At 46.5% G+C, this 24,478-nt stretch overlaps 1 protein-coding gene across 5 annotated transcripts in view; it reads right to left on the reverse strand.

Annotated features, from left to right (window-relative positions):
* IRF2 (interferon regulatory factor 2) overlaps positions 1-24,478 on the reverse strand; it is an 88,226-nt gene that overhangs the window by 45,403 nt on the left and 18,345 nt on the right. The window contains exons 1-2 of one of the 5 annotated variants that reach the window (XM_030312105.1): positions 3,994-4,141; positions 2,125-2,234 (exon numbers count right to left, since the gene is read on the reverse strand). The exons of 3 other annotated variants lie outside the window; for them this stretch is intronic. In XM_030312105.1, coding sequence (XP_030167965.1) covers positions 2,125-2,226 — 102 coding nt within the window. In that variant the 5' untranslated portion in view covers positions 2,227-2,234; positions 3,994-4,141. Of the gene's footprint in view, positions 1-2,124; positions 2,235-3,993; positions 4,142-17,458; positions 17,483-24,478 lie in introns of those variants that run through there. One more of the 5 variants, XM_030312108.1, reaches the window with a different exon arrangement.

A 24,478-nucleotide genomic window follows, 5' to 3' on the forward strand; every position in this document is an offset into this window, starting at 1 on the left:
CTGCCTTCCACGCAGGAGATGTTCAAACAAGATCCAGGCCAGCTCGAAAGGTGGCCAGGCTGGGCTGCCATCGCAGATTGGCCCCCATCCGCTCCCGTGGAGGCTCTGGGCCACTCTTTGAGACACGTAACAGGAGCCGCAGGGACAGGCCCAAAGGAGCTCCCAACACAGCGGTTCTTAATGGCCCTGAAGTCACTCCACTCGCTTTCATTCATCCACCCACTCAGAGACATTTATTGAGAACGATACTCCAGGAACAGGAAAAGGTAAGACATCCTCTAGCATCTAGAACTCCCAGCCGAACAGGAAACAGGTAAGAAGACATTTCCATACCAAATGAAGAGTCCTGGGTACCGAATGATACTAGGAAGCAGTCAGCAAGAGAGAGGGTGCCAGACACAGGCTGGTCCCGCGGGGCCTAGAAAACCATGCCTGGGCCTGTGGCCATCATCCCAAGACTGAAGGGGAAACTGGAGACTGATGCAGATAAATGCCATGATCCATTTTGTTAACAGGAAAGGTAAGAGTGGATTACAGAATGCAGACCAGCGCTCACCAGCCTTAATGTGCACACAAATCTTCATTTGGAAGATGAAGCCCTGTGAGTCTATGTTTCTTTTTTTAATTTTATTTATTTATGCTGAGAGAGAGAGAGAGAGAGAGAGAGAGAGAGAGAGAGAGAATGAGCAGGGGAGGGGCAGACAGAGAGGGAGACAGAGAATCCCGAGCAGGCTCCGTGCTGTCAGCACACAGAGCCCGACGCAGCACTTAAACTCATGAACCGTGAGATCGTGACCTGAGCCATGATCAAGAGTCGGACACTTAACTGACTGAGCCACCCAGGCACCCGTGATTCCATTTTTCTAATAAACTCTTGGGTCCTGGAATCAGACTCGAAGGAGCAAGGCTCTAGATTGCCTTTTACTTTTAATTATCAGCCACCTGCTCTTCTGTGACTTCCTGCACAGTCTGGTCCTTCTGACAGGCAGACCTCCTCCACCGGTCTTAGCGTCTCAGGTTGTGGTTCATCCCTTATTCATTCACATTCTGCACCTTCCTAACAAACCTCACGCTATTACTTACCGAGCCAAAATGCTATGGAAATTACACATGTAAAACATTTTCTAAATCTTTAATCAGGACTGTCATTAATCATAAGCAGGTCTGTAGGAAAGGCAAACACATGCAAGTATTGCCTTATCAGAGTAGGACAAACTCTGTGACAAAGGGCTTCACTTGGGCCGCCTGGGTGGCTCAGTCGGTTAAGCATCCGACTTCAGCTCAGGTCACGATCTCCCAGTTTGCGGGTTCGAGCCCCACATCAGGCTCTGTGCGGACAGCTCAGAGCCTGGAGCCTGCTTCGGATTCTGTGCCTCCCTCTCTCTCTGCCCCTCTCACACTCTCTCTTAAAAAAAAAAAAATAAACAAACATTAAAAAAAATTTTTTAAAGGGTTTCACTTATTTCAGTTTCTATGTTTTGTTATGTTTTAAACAGCTAGGACATGGGGCGCCTGGGTGGCGCAGTCGGTTAAGCGTCCGACTTCAGCCAGGTCACAATCTCGCGGTCCGTGAGTTCGAGCCCCGCATCGGGCTCTGGGCTGATGGCTCAGAGCCTGGAGCCTGTTTCCGATTCTGTGTCTCCCTCTCTCTCTGCCCCTCCCCCGTTCATGCTCTGTCTCTCTCTGTCCCAAAAATAAATAAACGCTGAAAAAAAAAAATTTAAAAAAAACAAAACAAAACAAAACAAAAAAAAACAGCTAGGACATCCCTGATGTTAAACAAGAAAGACCTGATCCTTTTACCTGAAGATACTTCCTCTATTTATACTTGATTTTATAGCCCGGCCCCACTTCCCCCACTAAAAAAGTAATGAATTACCAGTGGTGTTGCCACATGATACGGAAGAAAACAGGTGTTATTGACACAGATTTCCCATGACGATCAGAAGTTGAGTGTGCACCCTGACTTCTGTGAAAGAAGCAAAAGTAGAATTCTCTTCTGGGCTTAGCCCCAGAAACTCATCATTTAGTGTGAACTAAAAATAAATTATACTTCTAGAGATTAAAAGGCAGGGATGACAGTCACAGAGGGTCAGAGACTGAATACGGAGAAAAGATGCTTACTCGGCATGTATTTTCCAGCTTCTGTCCAGGAAATTCACAGTGACAGATTGGTCTTCCTTCTGTAAGGCAAGTTTCCCGTAGGCACCAGTTCCCATGGCCCATATGAAACTCTAACAGAGTTGAGGAAGGCACAGGACTGGTTAGAAAAGACACAGAGGGGCTATTTTTGTCAAGAAAACCAAAGTATGCCAGAAATCAACACACTTGTGTTCCAGTCCTGACTTTGCCATTATTAGCGGGTGCCCTTGCACTAGTCACTCAAACCCTCCGGTCCACACTTCGATCATCTAGGAAAATGAAGAGGTTTCAAAAAGATAATATGCCAAGTTATCCATGACTCCAGGAATCCTTTTGTAACATGAAGGCTCATCATCTGATGTATCTTTTTTTGGTAAGCTTCTATCTATTCTTGTACACTGGGTTGTTTTTAAAAGTGAAATGCTGGGGTGCCTGGGTGGCTCAGTCGGTTGAACGTCTGACTTTGGCTCAGGTCACGATCTCGCAGTTGGCGAGTTTGAGCCCCTCGCCAGGCTCTGTGCCGACAGCTCAGAGCCTGGAGCCTGCTTCGGATTCTGGGTCTCCCTCTCTCTCTGCCCCTCCCCCACTCATGCTCGCTCTCTCTCTCTCTCTCTCTCTCTGTGTGTCTCAAAAATAAACATTAAAAAAATTTTTTTAATTTAAAAGTGAAACGCTGAAGTCTTGAGGTTCCATTAACCTAAAATACAGAGCATCTACCATCAAGCCCGACAAAAGGCACTTTCTAAAGCCACCTATCATTATACCTTCTAGATACGGGGTTGGTCTCATCTTCAAAACCATGGAATCAGCCTATAAATCAGTTCAGTACATGGCGGGTATTTAGGGCACCGCGATGCTGCATAAACGCAAACAAGCTATTTCCTGGAACACAGTGACTGAACTCATAGCAAGTGAACAGCCCCCATGAAGATGACACTGTTATGGTCCTGCTTAGGGCCATTAACAGTGATCTTAAATTTTAACCTGAATCACTGAAGTTTGGATCTTGGAATGGTAACAGAAATGGCTACTATTTACTGAGCACATACTATATGCCAAGTCTTAAAACCAGAGTTTTCTAGGAGTTCCTCATGTAATTTTTATAACCCTGGAAGGCAGGGACTTTAAAATTACATATCACAGATGAGAGGACAGGTAAAGGAACTGTTCAACGCAACCCGCTGGTAAGTAGGAGAGCCAAGGCTCTCATTCATGTCTCTCTGAAATGCCCAGATTCAGAAACCCTAACACCTGCTTTTTTTCTTACTCTAGAAAGCACTCAGTTATGATGGTCTTTTAACCGTTCTACGTACTGAGCCTTTCCCAACCCCTGTCTGCTTTGCATACCACTGACATATTAAATTTCCTAAAATACCACTTAAATCATGTTAATGTTCTTTTCTAGAGACTTCTAAACATCCCTGCTGGATTTAAGATAATAAAATCCTTGGCTGAGTGGAGGAGGGGTGCACTTCTGATAATGACAAAATGGGTAATTCAGACCTAACTCCCAAGGTGAATAACAAGAAAACCTGTACAAAACATGTGTGTGTGTGTGTGTTTTTAATCCGTTCAGAAGAATCAGAGAGCTAACAAGGTAGTAAAGAATTAGGACGGCAGGGTCTGGGAGAAGAATGAAACCCGGGAAGGTAAGCCTGATGTTTGGGGCACTCTTTTCCCAGCCTGGGGGCATCTGCTGACCCCAGAACTAGGGGGATAAAAACTGAAGATCAGGACCCAACTAGGAAAAGGGAGTCCTGGAAACCACACACACACACACACACACACACACACACACACACACACACACAGAAGCTTGTTTGGGATAAAACTAAATGGAAAGAGACTGACCTCAGAGACTGAAGCCTAGCTCTGAATCACCTCAATCCCTGTGCAAATTAAAATGATCTGGAACTCCCAGAAGCAAATGTAAATTATATCTTGAGGAAGACAACATCATCCTAGGATTTATATTATCTCTGGAGTTTTTCATACGCAACGGTGAGCGTTCAATCAATCTGGCTGAGAACACAAGGATAAATAAAAAATCAATGAAATATGGACAACAAAAAGAGACCCACAGGGATTCTGACACAGGTCTTTCACAGATACAACGGAGACGCAGATACCAAAAGTTTTCAGACACAGTCTTTAAAACAAGAATGCCTAACTTGTTCAAGGAAATAAAAACAAGACAGAAAATGTTCGCAAAAACCTAGAACCTAAAAAAGAAATTCTAAAACTAAAGGGCAAGGGCACCTGGGTGGCCCATTCAGTTAAGCACTGATTAACTTGATTTTGGCTCAGGTTTGCGGGTTCGAGCCCTGACTCATGGTTTGCGGGTTCGAGCCCTGACTTGGATTCTGTGCTAACAGTGTGGAGCCTGCTTGGGATTCTCCCTCTCTCCCTCTCTCTGCCCCCGCTTTTCAAAATCAGTAAATAACTCAAAAAAATAAAAAAATAAAACTAAAGAGCAAATAATTAAAATTAAGAACTCAACAGACGGGTGTACCAACATATTAGACATCATAAAAAAAAAAAATCAGTGAACCAGAACAGAAGTCAGAAGGAAATAAACAGAATGAAGCACTTAGAGGCAGAAGAGTGGAGAATGTTACAAAGAACATAAAATCCATAGGAGATTCTATTTTAGATCTAAAAAGATGTAAAACATGGGCAGTTTGTAGTTCCACGAAGACACGAGAAAGAATGAGGCAAAAAGCGATGTTTGGAGACCATGACCAATTATCTTAATAACTTGCTACAAACCCCAAACAGACAAACACGAATGAAACCACACCTAAGCATACTATAGTATGTTTGCTGAAAACCAAAACTATAGCGAAAAATCTTAAAAAGAGCTGGGGGAGGGGGTGGGGGGAGGGTGGGGAATGGGCATCACCTTTAAAGAGCAAAGAACAACACCCCCAAGACCCAGAAGCCTTACAGTTACTACTACTCAACAGAAACCAGGGAAGACAGAAGACAATGGAAAGGTGTCTCTAAAAGTACTGAAAGAAACAGCTATTTTTAAAAGTTTATAGACGGCGAGTATTTCCTTCAAGAATGAAGTGGAAATAAAAGCATCTTCACTCAGAGAAAAACAGAGCGTTTCCACCAGCAGCCCCACAGCTCATCTCCCAGTTGCAAGGGCACAGGAGATAGGTCAAAACTGGGGAGCAGGGAAGTCAGGAGGGTTGGTGTTGTTCAGCTAGCTAACATCAGGGCTTCAGCATGAGTCCGTGTCGCAGAAGCTGACCGCAGCAATGCTCCATCCCATTTCTTCTGCAGCTGAGACATGTATTTGTCACCTAACAGCCCTCCCTACGTAACCATGTGCCCACCCCTCTTACCAACCTATGGGAGGGTTACCCCCCTCACAAAAGCTAGCTCAACTCTCTTTTCATCCACTAACCTTCCCTCACAGCTCTATGGCAGCTCGTGTGGGCAGTATCCAGTCGTCCAGTGTATCAACAAATACTTATTACACATGTTATTGCAGGGAACTCTGCTAAATGCTATGGTCGACTCAGAGACATGTGAGGCATGATCACTACCCTCAAGGAATTAGTAAGTTAACTGGGGGTATGTGACATAAATCATATAAAGCTACCTAATAATACTATAATTATAATAATAAAAGACTGCAATGGAGATCAGAAGGCAGTATATGATTAATTGCCAACTATGCGAACCAGTTTCACGAGGAATATATAAATCATTACTGGATGGGTTTGTAAGGGAAAGCTGTGCGGCAAAGGGAGTACTTATAGGATGGGGAAGAATCGCCTAGGCAAAGTGGCAAGCAAGCCTGGCAAAGGTGAAGTTGGTAGAAACAGCCAAGGTCAGGACCGGGGAAGATGTGTTTGCTGCCGTGGGCGGAGCAACTGACTTAGACACCACCGTGGGTGGAGCTTCGTGCGAGTCCGCGAGCAGGTGAGCAGCGTGGGCTGGCTGGTTTGCAGAAATCATCACGAACCCACACACCGGCCCTAATAAGTTAAATATTGTTGTCCCCGTTTTAGAGAGGGGAAAAAGCATAGCTTGAGAAAGTAACTTAAAAAAAAAGAAAAAAGAAAATCATGTCCGAGTCACCCAAGCCCCTTTGAACCCCCTATTGCCCAGCTTGTTTAGAGGCTATAAGACTGCTGAGCGCCTGCTTGAGACTAGCCGTGACCCAAGCAGCACCCATACGGGGGCAAACTGAAGCAAGGAGAAGAGCCCGAGCTGCTTCTCTGGTCCGAAATGGTGGCTATGGGAATGCAAGGGAAATAAAGCCAAGTGACAATACAGGTGTTAAGAATGTAATAGCAATTTGTACTAGTAAGTTTTTCTGCACATCTGGTAATCTTTCCCCAGATTGCAAGCTCCTCTTGCATGATAGTCTACACCCCTCACATTGACTTTTGTACCTTTTTGGCAAAAGTTAATTTCCAGTTCAAAATTATGTGAGTTGAGAGAGCTGAAAGCTGGAGTTGAAAACTGAAAATTATCACCATCATCACCATCATTATCCCCGTCACCCATTGAAGTGCTTCCTAGGAATCAGACACTAAGCCAGGGGCTTCTCATGCATGATTTCATTGAATCTGCAAACAAACTATAGGAGGTATAGTATCTTAGCTCCTGTTTTCCAGATGAGGAAATGAAGCTGGTCACCAAGCTGCAGAGCTATTAAGTGGTAAAGCTGGGATTCAAATCCAAAGATGTCAAAAGCCTCTAGACCAGTGTTTTTCAAACACTGGGTCACGAAATCAACTTACTGGATTAAGATCAGCAATTTTAATGTAGGTGAACACAGAACACAAACTCTGAGAGTCCCCCAAATAAGAGTAAGCTTGTTTTCTTGGAATTTTTGTTTCAATTTTCAATTATATTATACTGGTACCATGGTCAAAAAGAGTATAAAAAGCAGGGGCACCCGGGTGGCTCCAGTCTGTGGAGCGTCCGACTTCGGCTCAGGTCATGATCTCACGGTTCATGAGTTCAAGCCCCACATCGGGCTCTCTGCTGTCATTGCCAGCCTGCTTCAGATCTGCTGTTGCCCACCCCCCTCTCTGCACCTCCCCCACTTGTGCTCTCTCTCTCTCTCTCTCTCAAAAATAAACATTTAAAATAAAGTATAAAAAGCATTACACTGGGCAGAACCACTCCCCAGGTGTGCACACAGATGTGTGTGAGCATGTGGCGGGGTGGGGGGGTGCGGCGAGGGGAGAAGGGGAAGGTCATGTGGAAAGCAGGAAGCAGAAGAAAAGGATATAGCAAACCTTAGAACCAGAAGGACTCCCGGAAGACAGAGAAATTTAACAGCAAGTACCCGGTATGAAAACAACCACGTGAGTGATTATTACAATGGATATAAATAATCAGAGTGAGGTAACAGGACTCCGTATCTGAAGGCGGGGCTGGAGGCCCACCCATTTGGCCATACTCGGTACTCAGTGCTTCTCTGCCTACAGTATTCAAATCACTCTGCATAGGCCAGTGGGGCCCCAGAGGATGAAGTCCAACAACTACCACTCAGGAAATCAGGAAGACGTGTTAACACTGGGATGAGTGCTGGACACAGAAAAAACATGCCTCTCAGTGGACATGTTATCTGCACCAATGCGAAACCAATTTCGAAACGTTTTGTTAAATGTCAGGAGACGGACACCTGGGTGGCTCAGTCGGTTGAGTGTCCGGCTCTTGGTTTCAGCTCACACTTGGTGAGTTGAGCCCTGCGTTGGACTCTGTGCCGACAGTGCGGAGCCTGCTTGAGGTTCTCTCTCTCTCCCGATCTCTCTGCCCCTCCCCTGCTTGCTGTCTCGCTCTCTCAAAATTAATAAATAAACATTAAAAGAATAAATAAACTTCAGGAGAGTTAATACACAATGGCAATCAAAGCAACTGTGTGATATCACTCATCACTGATGTAATCCTTATTTCGTGCACTTGGCTGTTTCCTTTTATCGAACTTTCGAAAGATGCGTGTCATAGATTCATTTAATAATTTTAGTTTCTAGCCCAGTTTTTCTCAAGGTTTTTAAGCAATTCAACCATGAATTCTCCTACTATGTGGATTTTTCAGGAACTCAACCTTGAACGATGGGGCAGGATTACTGGGAAAGGCTCTCCTTGAGGTATCATAAACCATAGTTACATTTTTCTATACTATTCCATTCTCCTATACCAGATCCCCAAACTGCCTGTGCACATTATTACCTAGGGAATTAAAAAAGCAAACAAACGAACAAACAAAAAGACTCCTTGGCCCCATCTTAGACTCACTGCAATAGCATTTCCAAGTTCTTCTTGTTATCCTAGGGCAATTTGAATACGCAGCTAAGTGTAGGTATCACTGTCATTCAGTACCCATAAGCTCCACGGCCTTCCGGATTCCATATGTTTAACAAACATCTCCAAATGAGTCATAGGAAAATGAGGGCGCCAATGACGAGTAGCTTTCATCATGAATGGAATATGAATGCACATGAAATTAAAATTCGAAAATGCCTTTAAATATCACTGAACAAGTTGCCCACGCTGAGAATCACCCAAATTACGGTTTTGCATATCTGCCACCCTACCCACAATTTTTTTCTTGGACATGTTTTCTGTATCCTTTAGAGAAGATATTACCATAGCTACTTGACAAAAACTTCCCTGTCTTTGACCACAAGCTGGTCTGGGACCTGAAACAGTGGGACTGAGCCTCTGATAGTAACTTGCACTGCACCACTTCAACCGAAACTGACTTCTGGCCTCCACCTGGGTGCTCGAAAGACACCAAAATATACGACTGGTTTTCCGTCCTGCAGGTGAGCCAACGGTCATTCTAGGAAACGGTTCTCAATGCAGCCCAAAGCAATCAGGAAGTCCTCCATCCAGAGAGAGCAAGCCTTGAGAAACACGGACCGTGCTCCGTGTATGCAAACGTGCGCTTTTCGGAGAGGGGGCACAGAACCCTGCCGTCCATCTCTGCCCAAGGAGCCCTGCTCCCCGGGCCCCTCTCCCCAGAGCACCTTCTCCGGCCCCGTTCTCTGCCCAACCCAGCTGCCCCAGCGCTTCTCCACTGCAGATGGGTCTCACTTCCTCCCTCCTGTTTGCTCAGGCGCCACAAACCCATGCTTGGGCTGAATGATGCCCAGTCCTGACCATCCACGACACCTCACCTGAGCATGCAGATTCCTGCACATCTTTTTTGCTTCTCCCTCATCAGCTCCTGTGGCTGTTCCCCACAGGAGCAATCGGAGATCTTTCCATCTTCACGCTACCGAATTCACTTCCACACCCATCAATTCCGGCAAAGGGTCTTGCCTCTAACCTCAGGGAGGAAAACAGAAGCCACCAGGCTCTTTCTGAATTTCTGACTCCCCTCCCTCTTCAAACTTATCTGGACTTCCGTGACCTCCTTTCTCCCTTCTCTACACCGGGCAGGTGGTAATGCCGCTCTCTGCAAGGGGAATACGGAAGGTTTAAGAGGAGAAATAGGGGCGCCTGGGTGGCTCAGTCGGTTAAGCGTCCGACTTCAGCCAGGTCACGATCTCGCGGTCCGGGAGTTCGAGCCCCGCGTCGGGCTCTGGGCGGATGGCTCAGAGCCTGGAGGCTGTTTCCGATTCTGTGTCTCCCTCTCTCTCTGCCCCTCCCCCGTTCATGCTCTGTCTCTCTCTGTCTCAAAAATGAATAAACGTTAAAAAAAAAAAATTTAAAAAAAAAAATAAAAGAGGAGAAATATTGAGATTGGTTTTGGGTCTACTGGCTTTGGGATATCTTTGGGATATCGGGGGGAAAAAAAGTGTTGGGTGGGCAATTCGATCCATGGGGTTAGAGCTCAGGAGAAAGACCTAGCCTGAAAATAGCCATCCACCCCTATACAGCTAGTTCAAATGCCATTCCTTCTACAAAGCCTATCTTTACCAAATCCTGCCTCCAATATATATCCTCTGCTCCTGTCAAGCTGGAACCTTGTGTTTACGTCGCCACGTATCTTAACATGTAGATCTGTGTAGCCTTGCACTTTACATCCCAGCAGGCACCTGCCAGGCCTATCCAGCCATTCGGGACACGTTCTGTATCTACACAGTCCGACAAGGGAGCCATCAGCCACGTGTGGCTACTGAACACCTGAAATGTGGCCAGTGTGAATGAGGAACCATTTGTCCCCAAACAAAGACACATAGTTTCAAGGCCACTTCCAGTTTTCCAAATCACAGTGAGTAGTCAGGTGGCTGGTAAAAACAAAATATCTGCCTAGGACACCCTGGTGGGGTTTTTGAAGAGGCAGGTTAGCCACCTGACGTTGAAACTGTTCTATTTTGAGAAGAGCCTGGGTTGTTTTTTTTTTTGTTCGGTTTTATTTTCTTGTTTGGTTTTGTTTTTTGTGTGTGTGGTTTTGTTTTTTGTTTTGTTGGGTTGTTTTTTTGTTTTGTTTTGTTTTGTTTTGTTTTTGAGAGAAGACTGACTCACACTCTATAAGCTTAATCACCTTTGGGGAGGCAACCTGTTGGTTAAGTGAAGGGAGCTTCTGTGTAATTCTTATCCCTGTTTGGACTTGCTAAGCCCTTGAACACACCAGCAGCTGGCAGGTACCGAGCACACAGTATCCCATGCTACACTCCAAGGCCACGAACAATAGCTGATGAGTATTATGTGCTTAACACTGTCAGGCAAGTTCCCAGCTTGTTAGGAGTATTAGTTCTCTCGATTCACCACGATCCTGTAAGGTAGGCGCTGCTAAAATCCCCATTTTACAGATGAGGAAACTGAGACACAGAAGGTTAATAAGTAACTTGCCCAAGGTCCCAGAGCTACTGGGTGGTTGAGTTCAGATTTAAACAGATGGAGTCTTCGGCCCTTACGTGGTCTTTGGACCATGAGGCCAAACTGGGGTCCACATAAAGAGGCATGGAGGGCCCAGCGCCTCCCAGTCTGCACGGAGAGCCTGCGCTGAAGGGGCTCCCAGCCAGGGCTGAGAGAGCCGGCAGCTCCAGCTGTCCTCGTTGGGCCGGATGCGTAGACTGCAGCTCTCGGCCTCCAGTGCCCAGCACCACCCCCATCGATTCACACTTCCTGCCCCTCGTAGTACCTTCCTGGCTGGTGGAAACCAGTGAGACCAACTGCATATCCTGTCCGGCCAGACCTTTATTTCTGTAATGTGTACTAGGAAAACAGTATTTCCCCACTCCAAAATAAAACTGTCTTGCCGCCTTCCACCCCTCCCACTCCTCTTTAAGAAAGCAACAGAGGAGAACCAGAGGGTTTGCTCTCTGTCTGTCCGTCCCTGGGTGTATTCTCCAGTTGTTTCTGCTTCTGCCACACGGCAGGGTCACCTGGCCCAGAGCACAGGCCACCTGGGTCCTGGGGCGGTCCTCAGAAAGAAGGGGAGGAAGAAAGTGCACCCTGCCCAGCCTATAACTGCTCAGCCCCAAGAACTATTTCAGGAGCGCAAAAAAAGCCCCTCTTGGACAAGCTGTGCTCCAACGCCGCGATGGACGTTTCGCGTTAACATTTTTGTAAGGTACCGAAACCACTATGGTGGTCAACATTTGGGGTATTTGTCAGTTTCTATCCCCTCAGTGTGCATGAAGAGCAATTGTGGGCCGTGAGGGCATTTTGCTTCTCCCTTATTTTTAGCATTAGGAGCTCTGGGGAGGGCCAGACGTGTAAACGCCACGCCAAGCCCGCATACATCTCCCCGCACCCTGTTTGTCCTACACCCCTCCGCACCAACTCCCTTCTCTCTTGGAATTGAGGGCCAGTTTTATTTTATTTTTTTTTTTAATTTTTTTTTTCAACGTTTATTTATTTTTGGGACAGAGAGAGACAGAGCATGAACGGGGGAAGAGCAGAGAGAGAGGGAGACACAGAATCGGAAACAGGCTCCAGGCTCTGAGCCATCAGCCCAGAGCCTGACGCGGGGCTCGAACTCCCGGACCGCGAGATCGTGACCTGGCTGAAGTCGGACGCTTAACCGACTGCGCCACCCAGGCGCCCCTGAGGGCCAGTTTTAAATCTACCCTTCCCCAACAGCTTTCCCTGACCATTACAGGTTCAACTATTACCACAGCAGTCATTCTGTTCATACTGATAGGGCGGCTTCAAGGAATAGTTGGATGTTAACAATAACTGATCTTGTCTGACTCTTGGCTAACTAATTTGACCTAGAACTTCCTAATAAATGATTATGATCTCCACGGGGCCTAGCACTGTCTTTATTTGTCAGCGAGTAGGACGGTGCCACGATGCAGGATTGACTGGCACAATGACTCAGGGACAGCACGGCCACCCTTGAGCAGAGTGGAGATCAGGGAAGGCCTTGGAGGCTCCTTTGTCCACCAAGGTGGGCAAGGGGTGAGCCTGTCGCTAGGGCTACATCCTTATCACCATGCCCTAGATGAGGCTAGGACTGGGGAGTTGTGACCCTGAGTGAGAAATCCCCCCGCCATTCCCCTAAAAACTCATAAATCTCTTTGTCTCCACCACTTTCTCCACAACTGTAGGGGCCACTCAGGTCTAGGAGTATTTCACTCGGCAAGACAGCCTCTCCCCAGGGCAAAGCGTTAGGAACCAAACGCAAAGGGTAGCAGAGCCCCACATCCCTAGGCCTCAGTTTTCTCATCTGTAAAATGGGGCTAACTTCCTTAGGGTTTGTGGTAGCACTAAGATGTGTAAAGTGCCTGGCCTACTATCTGATCAACAGTGGGTGTTTAATAATTAATAGTTTCCGCAGACACAAATATTCGGTCAAGGATTATTCGATGGAGCATTATCTACAAAGCAAAAACTTTACATTGATCCAAATACCAGACAGTAGGGAGATGGTTAAATAACATGTGGTGGACTCAAATAATGAAACAGTGTGACTCTGGAAGGGTATTTCCTTTGTATGGGATGATGATCAGAAGATATACGTTAATATAGAGTTACTACATGTAATTATATGTCCCATAGATTTTTATATGTTCTATGTAAGTGTATGTATGTTAACATAGTTCAGAATATAATACAAGCTAAAAAGTGAAAAAAAAAGCAGGGAGCAGAGGTCATTTTTCGATTATCAGGGCAACACGCTTCCCGGATGTGCTGGTCCGTGGGCAGCGTCCCCATGGCTGCTGAGCCCGGGCGCTGACACAGGGCTCTCTTGATGACAGCCAGACCTCATGCTCCACAAGGACTCCAGCCGACTCTCTCAGAGGCCAGCACCGCCTAGTACGGGACTGACAATGCACACCAAGACACAACTGTCTGGCCTGGAACTGGGTGGCTAGGGGCCAGGGGAGCCCCCCACCCCAGGGGCACCAGACCAGGTGAGGACGGTTGCCCAACGGTGAGTAAAAAGCTGTAATACGTTACAGCATAGGGTGTCTTGAGGGGCACAGTCCCCATGGGGCCTCGTAAAGTCACATGCTAATGAGTGCCATCCTGTGTTCATTCCAAGTCCTGAAAAGCCTTAATGTCGGCAGAGTACTCTAGTTTTGGATTTGAGAAGAAGTAGAATATGGCAATAATGAACTTCTCAAAGCTACAGAGGTTCCTTCTATCCTCCCTCCCTCCTCCCCCACTCCATGAATGATTGAGTCCAAAAGTCCATTAGGTGGAATGGAGTAAAGCAGATGTACTGTGTTGAATGGGGTTTCCCCCCAAATTCACATCCACCCAGAACCTGTGAATGTAACCTTATTTGGAAATAGGGTCTTGACAGATATAATCAAGTTATAGCAAGGTGATACTAGATTGATTAGGATGGGCCCTAAATCCAAGAGGACTGGTGTCCTTACAAGAAGAGGGAAATCTGGACACAGACACACACAGAGGAGGAGGCCAGATGAAGACAGAGACAGGGATGGGGGCGATGCGATGGGTCTACAAGCCAAAGAACGCCAAGGACTCCCAGCCACCACCAAAGCGAGGAAAGAAGCATGGAGCAGATTCTCCCTTAGAGCCCCCGGAAGGAACCAACTCTGCCAACACCCTGATTTCAGACTTCCAGCCTCCAGAACCGGGAGACAATACGTTTCTGTTGTATAAGCCACCCAGCCTGTGGTACTTTGTTATGGTCCTAATGATCTGAAGACATTAGGAGAGCGGAACAGAGGCATGCTAGTGAGGACTACTGGCATAAAGAGGGTGTCCCCTTGGGTGGAAGGAGGTGCTGGCCAGGTGGGGCAATGAGGATAGACACGGGGACAGTGGGGGACAGCAGCCCAGAGTGGGGTGTCAGGGTCCAAGTGGGGTGAGTGGGCTCCTGTCCAGGGACAGCAGTCTTGTCTGGGAGCACAGAAGCCTAAGGAATGAGACGGGGAGGGCAACTTCATTGCAGTGGGGCGGCTGAAGGGATGTGAGTTTAGATACACGCAGGCAACTGAGTAAATTAATTAATACAGTAGGGGAAATGGAAGCCAGGTTTCTCACTTTTGGAGAAGGAAGTTCAAACAGAGAAAGAAGTCTAGAATAATCTTGGGTGTTGGAATAGAATAAGGACTGAGTTCATATATCTCAATAAACACAGAAATAAATATAGATGTAAAAATATGTGTGTGTACATATATACACGTACATACAAATATGTGTATGTACACGTAGTACACTATTCCCTAACCCTGCCCACTACGAGGGTCTGGGGGCAGCAATACACCACTGGTGATAAGCACACATAACACCCAAATCGTGGTTTCTAAATACCACTCTCCACTAAAAGGAATCAGGGCTTCTTGGAAACATGGCTGATTGCAGGTCTAGGGCAGGGAAAGCAGAAGACGAGACGGAACCATCCTGGGGGGGTCAGAAAGTAAGGACGTGTCCAAAGAACACCGAGAACATCAAGAGAACAGGACGATCCACATGAAGGCTCCCAGCGGCCAATCGGAGACAATCTGAATGTCAAAACAATGACAAAAGCGTGTTACAGTCCATTGGATAAAATAGGAATCAGTGAAAAATAGAGAGGAGGAAGCTTTTCTACAAAGCAGCAGGGCAGGTAGTAAGTGTGGAAAGAGTATGGAACTAAAAATCACCATGCAGCAGCTATCAGAGAAGTAATTCTGCTGCCAGGAAACATCAGTGGATGCTAAAACCAGTGAGTTAAAAGGCTGGTGAGAAATGGGACCCTTACACGGTCTCGAAGGACATCCCACAAAATATCTACCACAAAGGAAAAAAAGAATAACCAAAGAGAAGCCTGACAAATACCTCCTCGGCCAAATGGTTGAATGAACATCACGAAGAAAGGAACACAGCACAGTCACTCACCACCGGAGAGGACGCAATGAGGAAAGAGCACCACGTCTGTGATATTCCTGCATAAACTCCGTAGCCTAAATCTGACCGCGAGTGAACTGTCACCAAGCCCCACCTGATGGGTTATCTATACGGTAACAGGCTCGTAACTGTCAAAAATGTCAAGATCACAGACGTTACGGGAAGATTAAGGAGACATGACCCCTGAGCCTGAATCGGATCCCTGTGCCATGGGGTCACTGTTAAGATCACTGGCCAACCCGGATGGGGTCTGTGGCTCAGGTGGCGCTAAGGGTAACGGCCTGATTCGAACAGGGGCGCTGCGGTCATTCATGTTAGAGAGGACCCTTGTTTGCAGGAAGATACGCTCAAGCATTCGGGAGTGACGGGACGTCCTGCTGGCAAGTTACTCTCCAAAGGTTCAGAAAAGCAGTTCTCTGTAGTGTTCTTGCAACGTTAGTGCAAGTCTGAAATGAGCTGCAAGGAAAAAGCCTCGGCCAGAAAGACCAGAGCAAAGTACATAAGTGATTTACAGTCCAGAGGGGGAAACAGCAGCAAACACGGCATTTTTCTGCAAATACAACAAATTCTAGAAAATTCCCTCTCTGGTGCTTCAATGAAACTGCTGGAGTTTTGTTTTTTGTGGTTTTTTGTTTTTTGTTTTTTCAATCCAGGCACCACGACAGGATTAACTACACACATCAGTCACGTTACGCAACGAGGCAACAATGATCTTAACGAGAAGCCTGGAAGCTTCATTTCCTGGGGAAGACGAGGGATGATGGTCCATAACTCATTTAAATTGCAGGTTGTCTGGAAAACCAGAAGCGACCAAGGGCCAGTGTGCACATGTGAGAGAAGGCTCTCAGCGTTCAGCATGAAACATATGCCTCCTAATCTTTGTGCTAATATTTAACAGCAGTTATCAGTTCTCTCAACTTGGAAACACGAGGGTGGTTTCCCAGAGACACTGCCTCACCCGTTGGGTGAAGTTAGCGGCCAAGGAAAGCAGTCAGAAGCGCCCACTGCCTTTTTTCAGATACGCGGCATTCAGAGGCCCCACACCACCACGTTCTCTGGAGGACACTTCAGGCCAGCTCTTGGTTGTCACCCGGTGGCCCCCAAAGCTGGCATTCCCAGCCGGGCTTCATCCCTGCTGTGAGGACGGCTCCCCCCTCCCTCAGTCTGTCAGGCACTTGGCTCGAGAAACACCCACCATGAGTAAGGGTTTTGCTTCCTGTTTCTCATTTGCAATTTTTCCTCATCTTGCAGAATTCGGAAGCCTGAATAACCTTCAGTTCTACTTGCTCGAACTTGGCGGAACATTTCACTAACTACTTTGGCCCCAGAGTACTGAGCAGAGCGCATATTTACTATTCTCCAGGAGAGTAACTCGAACACTGTGGGGATAGAAAGTGCCACGACCGTAGGTCGGGAACAATTCCTTCCTTCAGCACAGTCAGGACCGAGCAGCTCTGTGAGCTCGGCCCCGCCCTCCAACCCCAATCTGGTAGCTACCCTGCAGCCAGAACACCCCTGTAAAAGCACAGATACGATCCGTTCAGAGCCCCTTGTTCCACAGGCCCGGCTCTGGTGTCATCTCCCTCCATTGTCCTTACTCCCAGCACCTCCAGTGGCGGGTCTGTCCCCCGGGCCTCCTTCCCGGTCTCAAGAGCAAGACCGTCCCCTTTCACTGAGTAACCTCACACGCGTCCCGTCTTAGCTCCGAGACCACTTCCTCAACAAGCCTCCCTAAGTCTCTGAAGGTCAGGCCAGGCCCCCGAATCTGTCTGCCCGACTTGACGAGAATCTCCACGAGGCCCGAGACCCTATCTGCCCGCTCACCACTCTGTACCCAGGTCCTAGGGTATGGCAAAGGCCGAGGCTCGATAAAGAAACCACCAATATACTGCAGATGCTGGGCATCAGCGATGATGAAAGGGGGAACAGAGAGGCACTCGCGAACTAGTAAAAGAAGGCTGTACACAAGCAATTACGACCAGGAAACAATGATTTGCCATCATAAAAAGATGCATATAAAGGCTGTGGGGAATCGCATCTAAGAAAGCTGTAAGATAGACCTTTTTAAAATAAATACCTTTGGGGCGCCTGGGTGGCTTGGTCGGTTAAGCGTCCGACTTCGGCTCGGGTCATGATCTCACGGTCCGTGAGTTCGAGCCCCGCGTCGGGCTCTGTGCTGACAGCTCAGAGCCTGGAGCCTGTTTCAGATTCTGTGTCTCCCTTTCTCTCTGCCCCTCCCCTGTTCATGCTCTGTCTCTCTCTGTCTCAAAAATAAATAAATGTTAAAAAAAGAAATTAAAAAAATAATAATAATAAAATAAATAAATACCTTTAAAATAAAATACCTTTTTGATTTCTTATCAACAATGTTTCAAGTCACCTTAGGGTGGTCTAGATATAACCTAGAACCTCGTTTATTTTAAAGCCGTATACAGGAGAACTCACTGGAAACTTACTGACGTCCATCAGCACCAAACTGCTCATTACCAAGAACTCACAGACGGTCAGGATGGCGACCAAATCATGGATTGTCCAAAATGGAACAATTCTCTCTCTCTTCTTTTTTTTTTAAGTTCTATTTATTTTGAGAGAAGGCGCTAGCAAGGGAGGGGCAGAGAGAGAGGGGGAAGTCCCAAGCAGGCACCACACCCATCATGCAGAGCCTGACGCGGGGCTTGGACTCACAAACCATGAGATCATGACCTGAGCTGAAACCAGGAGTGGGATGCTTAACCAACTGAGCTACCCAGGTGCCCCCAAAATGGAACGCTTCGAAGTGTAAATGGGGCCTTATAAATAGTCATACCTTGCCTCTAACCAGATGTAAAGAGGAACTGCCCCTAGGAAAACCAGGATGCGGGGCTGTTCCGCTTATAGGAGATAGCTGCTCTTTTATTCAAAATCCTTAGACCAGATAGGTTTCAGAACTCAGCAGTATGGGGATATCAGAAATATGGTGCATATACCCTATAGAACAAGAACACCCCCAGCAATATCTAGAGAACCCCTTAATCCGCACAGTAATATTCTGCAGTAAAACGTGAACATTCACACTGATTGGGATTAGTGAAAGCTACGAATAGCTCTGTGCCAATTCAGGGCAGACCATCCTGCCAAATGAGTCATGACAAAAACTTTCAGTTTTCAGGGTTTTTGGGATTGCAAATAAGGGATGCGGGCTCTGTAATTAATTTCAAGTTATTTCTATCCTTGGAATATATTAGCGTTCCCACGTCACACAAGGAAATCAGCATCTTCTTCCTTAAGCTGTACTTACGTTATAAATTAATCTGGCACACACTCTACTTAAATTAGTGAATAATAGCATATTTTTGTCCTGAAATCGAAAAGTTTAATGCAAACTTCCTTTGCATGAAAGTAGGATATTTTTATAACATTTGAAATCTTAAGTAACCACTTAAAAATTATTATTGCCTTTATGCTACATCTACCTAGCAATATGGATATGTTTCTCCTTTTCCGATCTAATGTATAAAATATTTATTTATAAAATAAGAAAAGCCTTAAATAGAGATTCAAATTTCTCTCAGGGGTGCCTGGGTGGCTCAGTTGGTTCAGCATCTGACGTCAGCTCAGATCCTGATCTCACGGTTCCAGAGTTCAGGCCCCGCGTCAGGCTCTGTGCTGACAGTGTGGAGCTTCAGATTCTCTGTCTCCCCTTTCTCTACCTGTCCCACACTTGCTCTCTCTCTCTCTCTCTCTCTCAAAATAAATAAATAAACATTTTTTAAAAATTTCTTTTGGGCACCTGGGTGGCTCAGTCGGTTAAGCGTCCGACTTCAGCTCAGGTCACGATCTCATGGGCCGTGAGTTCGAGCCCCACGTCGGGCTCTGGGCTGATGGCTCAGAGCCTGGAGCCTGCTTCCGATTCTGTGTCTTCCTCTCTCTCTGCCCCTCCCCCGTTCATGCTCTGTCTCTGTCTCAAAAATAAATAAAACGTTAAAAAAATTTTTTTTTTTAATTTCTTTCAAACATCCTCCCTAGGGTTCCTTTACAATGACAATAGTAATGACATTGTTCCTTCTCCTATAGCATTTTAAACATTTCATTTCCACAATTAAATTTATTACCAAAAATAATTTTATGAGTACCAAGTTAGAGCAAGTTTATTTATTTTGTTTTTGTTTATTTATTTATTTGTTTCGTTTTGAGTGGAGTATGAGTGGGTACACGAACCATTCTCCCATTTCACAGAAGCCCTACTGCTCTGTGGCCACCATCTTGGGAAACACAAGGACTAAATACCTACAGTGGCACAAATGCAAACTGACTCAAAGAATTGTCTGGAAAGTTTACCTGCACCATTTTTAAAAATCACTTAAAACCATTTTGAATGAAAGCACAGATATCATTGCAATGTGAGAAGTACAATACACACTGGGTTGCTCGGGGTCTGTGGAATGTGGGCAGAAATTCAGTTCACAGATCCGTGGGCACATGTGAAGAAAGCAAACACACTAAGGCTAACAACGGTCAAGGTGAAGACCTCCCAGAGACCTTCCCCCCATAAGGGCCAAAGCACTTATATCAGTGTTTACATTTACTGACTTGAATTGTGCATAAATATATGCATTTTTGGAGGCATTTTTTTGGCCTCCAAAAAAAACCACTCTTCTGATTTTTCAGATCACGATGGTGGTAGGGATATCCATAGAGCACCCGTGATGCACCTGCTATTAAAGTCTATGCTTTATACACATGATCTCATTAACTCTCACAGTAACCCTATGAGGTAAGCACTCTAATCATTACCATTTGAGGAAGAAGAAGCTATGGCTTCGCCCTGGCCCGAGCTGATTCCCCATCACAGCTCCACTATAATGAGAACCGAGTGTCCACAAGTAGGCTTCAACCTTGAGTGGACAGTGCTCATCTATGCGTGCCCTTTGGGCCCTCAGACATAAATGCTAGAAAGCTGGTGTCCAAGCTTCACTTGGATACCGCGCTGGTTCTGACAGCTGCTTCCACAAGTCAGGAACATTTCGGGAACGTGAGCGTTAAAGTCACCCTGGGGGCTGCAGATCAGAAAGGAAGCACACAGCCACAGTTGTCGCATTTCCCAACACTTTCTGTTTCATTTGCTCTTTGCTCTGAGGGAGGTGCAATGAAGAATACAAATCACCCACAAGCAAGGATGGAACAAGATAAGTGAGCTGTCTGGGGCTTTTTCTAAATGAGGAAGTCTTCTGACCCTGTATGACCCCAGGGCTGCAATGATGACAACACTTTGGGGGGAGGGGGTGTGATCTATCCCACCAGGTCCACCAGCAAAGATAAACATGGGTTTTAAACCTGGAGTCCCTAAGACCGAACTTTGTAAAACCTTCGCCTCCATCCGACCCCGTCCCTCTGGTGATGTTGGCAACCTCATGATGGCAGGAGGCAAGGGGACAATGAGGTTACAAGGGTAGGAGGTTTAATCCCGCCTCCAGCCTTTTTTAGCCTGCAGAATGAGGCAGGGGAGAACTGAGGAAAGTGGCCACTGAACTATACAGTTTCCTTAGGAACGTACAGACCATTAGGCACCTGGGTGACTCAGTCGGTTAAGCGTCCAACTCTTGGTTTTGGCTCAGGTCACAACCTCAGAGTTGGAGAGTTGGAGCCCCACACCGGGCTCTGCACTGACAGTGCGGAGCCTACTTGGGATTCCCTCTCTCCTCTCTCTCTCTTTCTCTCTCTCTCTCTCTCTCTCTCTCGTCCCTACCATGCTTGCTTTCTCTCAAAATAAATAAGTAAACTTAAAAAATAAAAAGAATGTACAGACCAAAGGTTTTGGTTCAGGGAAATCATTCTGCACCTATCCTTTCTAATGCATCAAGAACGAGGGTTCAAGAGATTATATCCATACCTAGGGATTCATCGAAGGAAGGGGCTCATCACAGCATCACGTTGTTAATTTTCTCACACCGGCTGCTGTGGAAGTAACAGAGCACAAAAGGCAACAGTGTGCAATGTGGAGTCTGGCTGAGATGCTGGGTTCCAAATCCTAGCTCAATCATTCAATAGCTGCGTGACGGACAGGTAGCTGACCCTATCTGTTCTCTCCTTTGCAAGGAGTAGGTGAAGAAACACGTAAAACATCTAGAATAACTCTTTATAGCTCACATGGGTTATGGTATAAAAAGGTATAAAATTTCCAGACAGCAGCTTGGCTATAGGTATCAAAAATTTTAAGTGGCATCCTTTGACCCAGCCACGTCGCTTCTAGGAATGTTTCCCAAGCAATTTAAACAATCATGTGTGAGATGTGTAGTCTTAAAAAAAAAAAAAAAAAAACTGTAATAATCATGAAATCTGTTGCAAATACAAAGATAATATTCTTTCTTGTAAAAAAAAAAAAAGGCTGTGTGCAGATAAATTATTTCCCAGATACATCTGAATTATGAAAATCTAAGAACAGTTTTAAATCCATCACCTTTTTTGAGTATTTTCCAGAAGAACTCATAGAAGGTGATACGGACCTAAAAGGGCAGAAATCACGCTGTGACTACTGGTCGTGTTCCGGACGCCAGTACCTAGATGGCATCCAATTCTGCAATTCAGCAAAGCGAGAATCATGGACAGATTTCAAAGCATATGGACTCCGGCTCGTACTGCATGTTCAAACCTTCTTTCCATATGGAAAACAGGAAAACAAGCGACCCTAATTTTCCCTTAATCAGCATGTCCTCTGAGCACTGCCTTTGCAGAACAGGAGTAACACTCGGAAAGGCACAGCATCTCCTTTCGGGACTTAAGAGCTCGCTTAAGACTGCCTCTCTTTCCATGGATACGTTGGTGGCCGTGAAGCCACCCATTTAGGCCAGCCCAAAAAAGGCATCGCGTAGTCCTCAAGGGACGCCAGGAATGTAGGAGAGACATTTAATAAGACAGTGCACGTGAGAAAAGTGTGAACAACAAAGTGGGTAAATGAGACACACACACTAGCTCGGGGAGAAGGAGCAGGGCAGGGAGTCAGGCAGGACCTGAATTCCCTGAATTGTTTTTTCTTTTTTTTTTTTTTAAGTTTATTTATTTATTTTGAGGGGGAGGGGAGGGGAGGGGAGGGGCAGAGAGAGGGGAGAGAGAGAGAGAGAGAGAGAGAGAGAGAGAGAGAGAGAGAGAGAGAATCCCAAGCGGGCTCTGTGCTGGTGACACACAGAGCCCGGACTCGAAGGACAGAATCCCAGGACTCTGGAATCATGACCCAAGCCAACATAAAGAGTCACATGCTCAACCTGACAGAGCCACCCAGGCGCCCCTCCCTGAATGGCTGTTACCACTCAAGTCCTCTTCACTCAGCAGACCAACAATGGGTGTGTTTTGACACACTGTGGATACAGCAAAGACAAAGGGAAAGGGGCGGGAGGAAGGAAGAGAGGGCCGTGCTTTCGGTGCTTAGCTCTGAAAAGGCAAGTTAACAGGGATTTTCAGAAGGACCAGCCTACTGGAACCTTCTAAGAAAACCTATCTGCATAAAATGACACAACTGTTTGCTGCCATCTGATTTCAAATCCATTACTGGCAGACTGTGATGAAAATCAACGCCTTCCCCAAAAACAGTTGCCTGGAAATGATTTGCTCTGCAAACGGCTGACTTTGAAGGGCACTGTCTATCTTTCCCCCTGGCTGAGAATAAATACTTCCCTCCCTCGGTCTACATCCACAGGCTGTGCCTGGACAGTCTCCTTCCTGCTGCCACTTTTCCTTTGAAGATCTTCTTTGAGTTGTCCCCTCAGCCAGTAAGCTCTCAACAAAGGTATTACTATGGGGATGATGATGACGATCTGCTATTATCATCATTATTACAGAGCCATTCAATTCAGCTCTTTATGTTCAAATCAGGTGGAGACCTAACACATAACCAACTCCGGCACTGGAGCATTCATGAGTTTGCTTCCATCGATAAGGTATCCTGATGGCCAATGAATTCCATTAGCGTCGAGCCAAAACTGCTACCCAGTCTAAGTACAGAAATACCCCTGAGCCAAGAACAAATATGTCTCCACCAGCTGCAGAACGGTCTTCAAATATTTCTAAACAACACTTCCTGGACAAGTTCCGGATCGAACCGGAAGCTGAATCTGGTGCCCACTGTGTGGTCACCATTCCCTCCTCCTGCCAACCCCTCCCAGGGCCATACTGGTTGCCTTCCCTCTCCTTGCTGAAGCAGGATGAGCTCCGCAGCTTAGGTTTGGTGCCGAGCACATGTGGATCCGAACCTCACCACTCACAACCTGTTAACTTCTCCAGATCTCGGGTTCCTCATCTATAAATAGAGATCTTAAAGGCGACGTGGCGACATCTCTGAGCAAGAGCTAGATGAGGAGGAAGACGGGATGACTGCTTTGGCCTCCTCTAAGACGTCCCCCCGCAAAATTTCAAACATGGAGCCAGGCCTCCATCCAGTAGAGTGGACAAAGACAGATTCTCTCACAAAGGAGCGGGGGAGTACCCAGGGTCCATCTTCCGGGATACTAGCACGGTCCCCACCGTGCACAGTGGCGGCCAGATTAATCTTCCGAACCATTGTCTCCCCTGGCACAAAATCCTTCAGCGGCTCCATGAGGCCCACGGAATAAAATCTGGGCCATAACTCAGCCTGTCCTACCTTTCAGGCTTCATATCCCACCGCCTCCTCCCAAAGCTCACAGCTTCACGAACTTGAAAACAGGCATATCCCTGTATAAAGTCCTTGTGAGCAGGAATCTCATCTTATTCATCTTTAAACCTTCACAAGTATCAAGCACAGTGCCTTGCAAATAACGATATGCAGTAATTAGTAATTATTTATTGATCGGTGTTGGGGAAGGTCATGGAAAAGACGAGACCGCCAGCTGACCTGTGAGCGGGACCTCACCAATAGGAGGCTCCTCGCCCCCTCCTCTGTCCTTGGAATGTGGCTTCTGCTTGCCTTTCCTGCTCCCAGAAGCTCCTCCAAGGACACAGCCTTGAGATGGTGATGTCATGGTGAGAACACCTGCATGGTATACTGACTGAACCCAGTTAAGGCCTCTATGTAAACTTCGAAGGTCTGGCGGGCAGGTGCAGGGATCTAATCATCTTGCTGCAGCCAAGACAAGCCTCACAGGAAGTG

This window comes from Lynx canadensis, chromosome B1 (genome assembly GCF_007474595.2).
Source record: "Lynx canadensis isolate LIC74 chromosome B1, mLynCan4.pri.v2, whole genome shotgun sequence".
NCBI lineage: Eukaryota > Metazoa > Chordata > Mammalia > Carnivora > Felidae > Lynx > Lynx canadensis.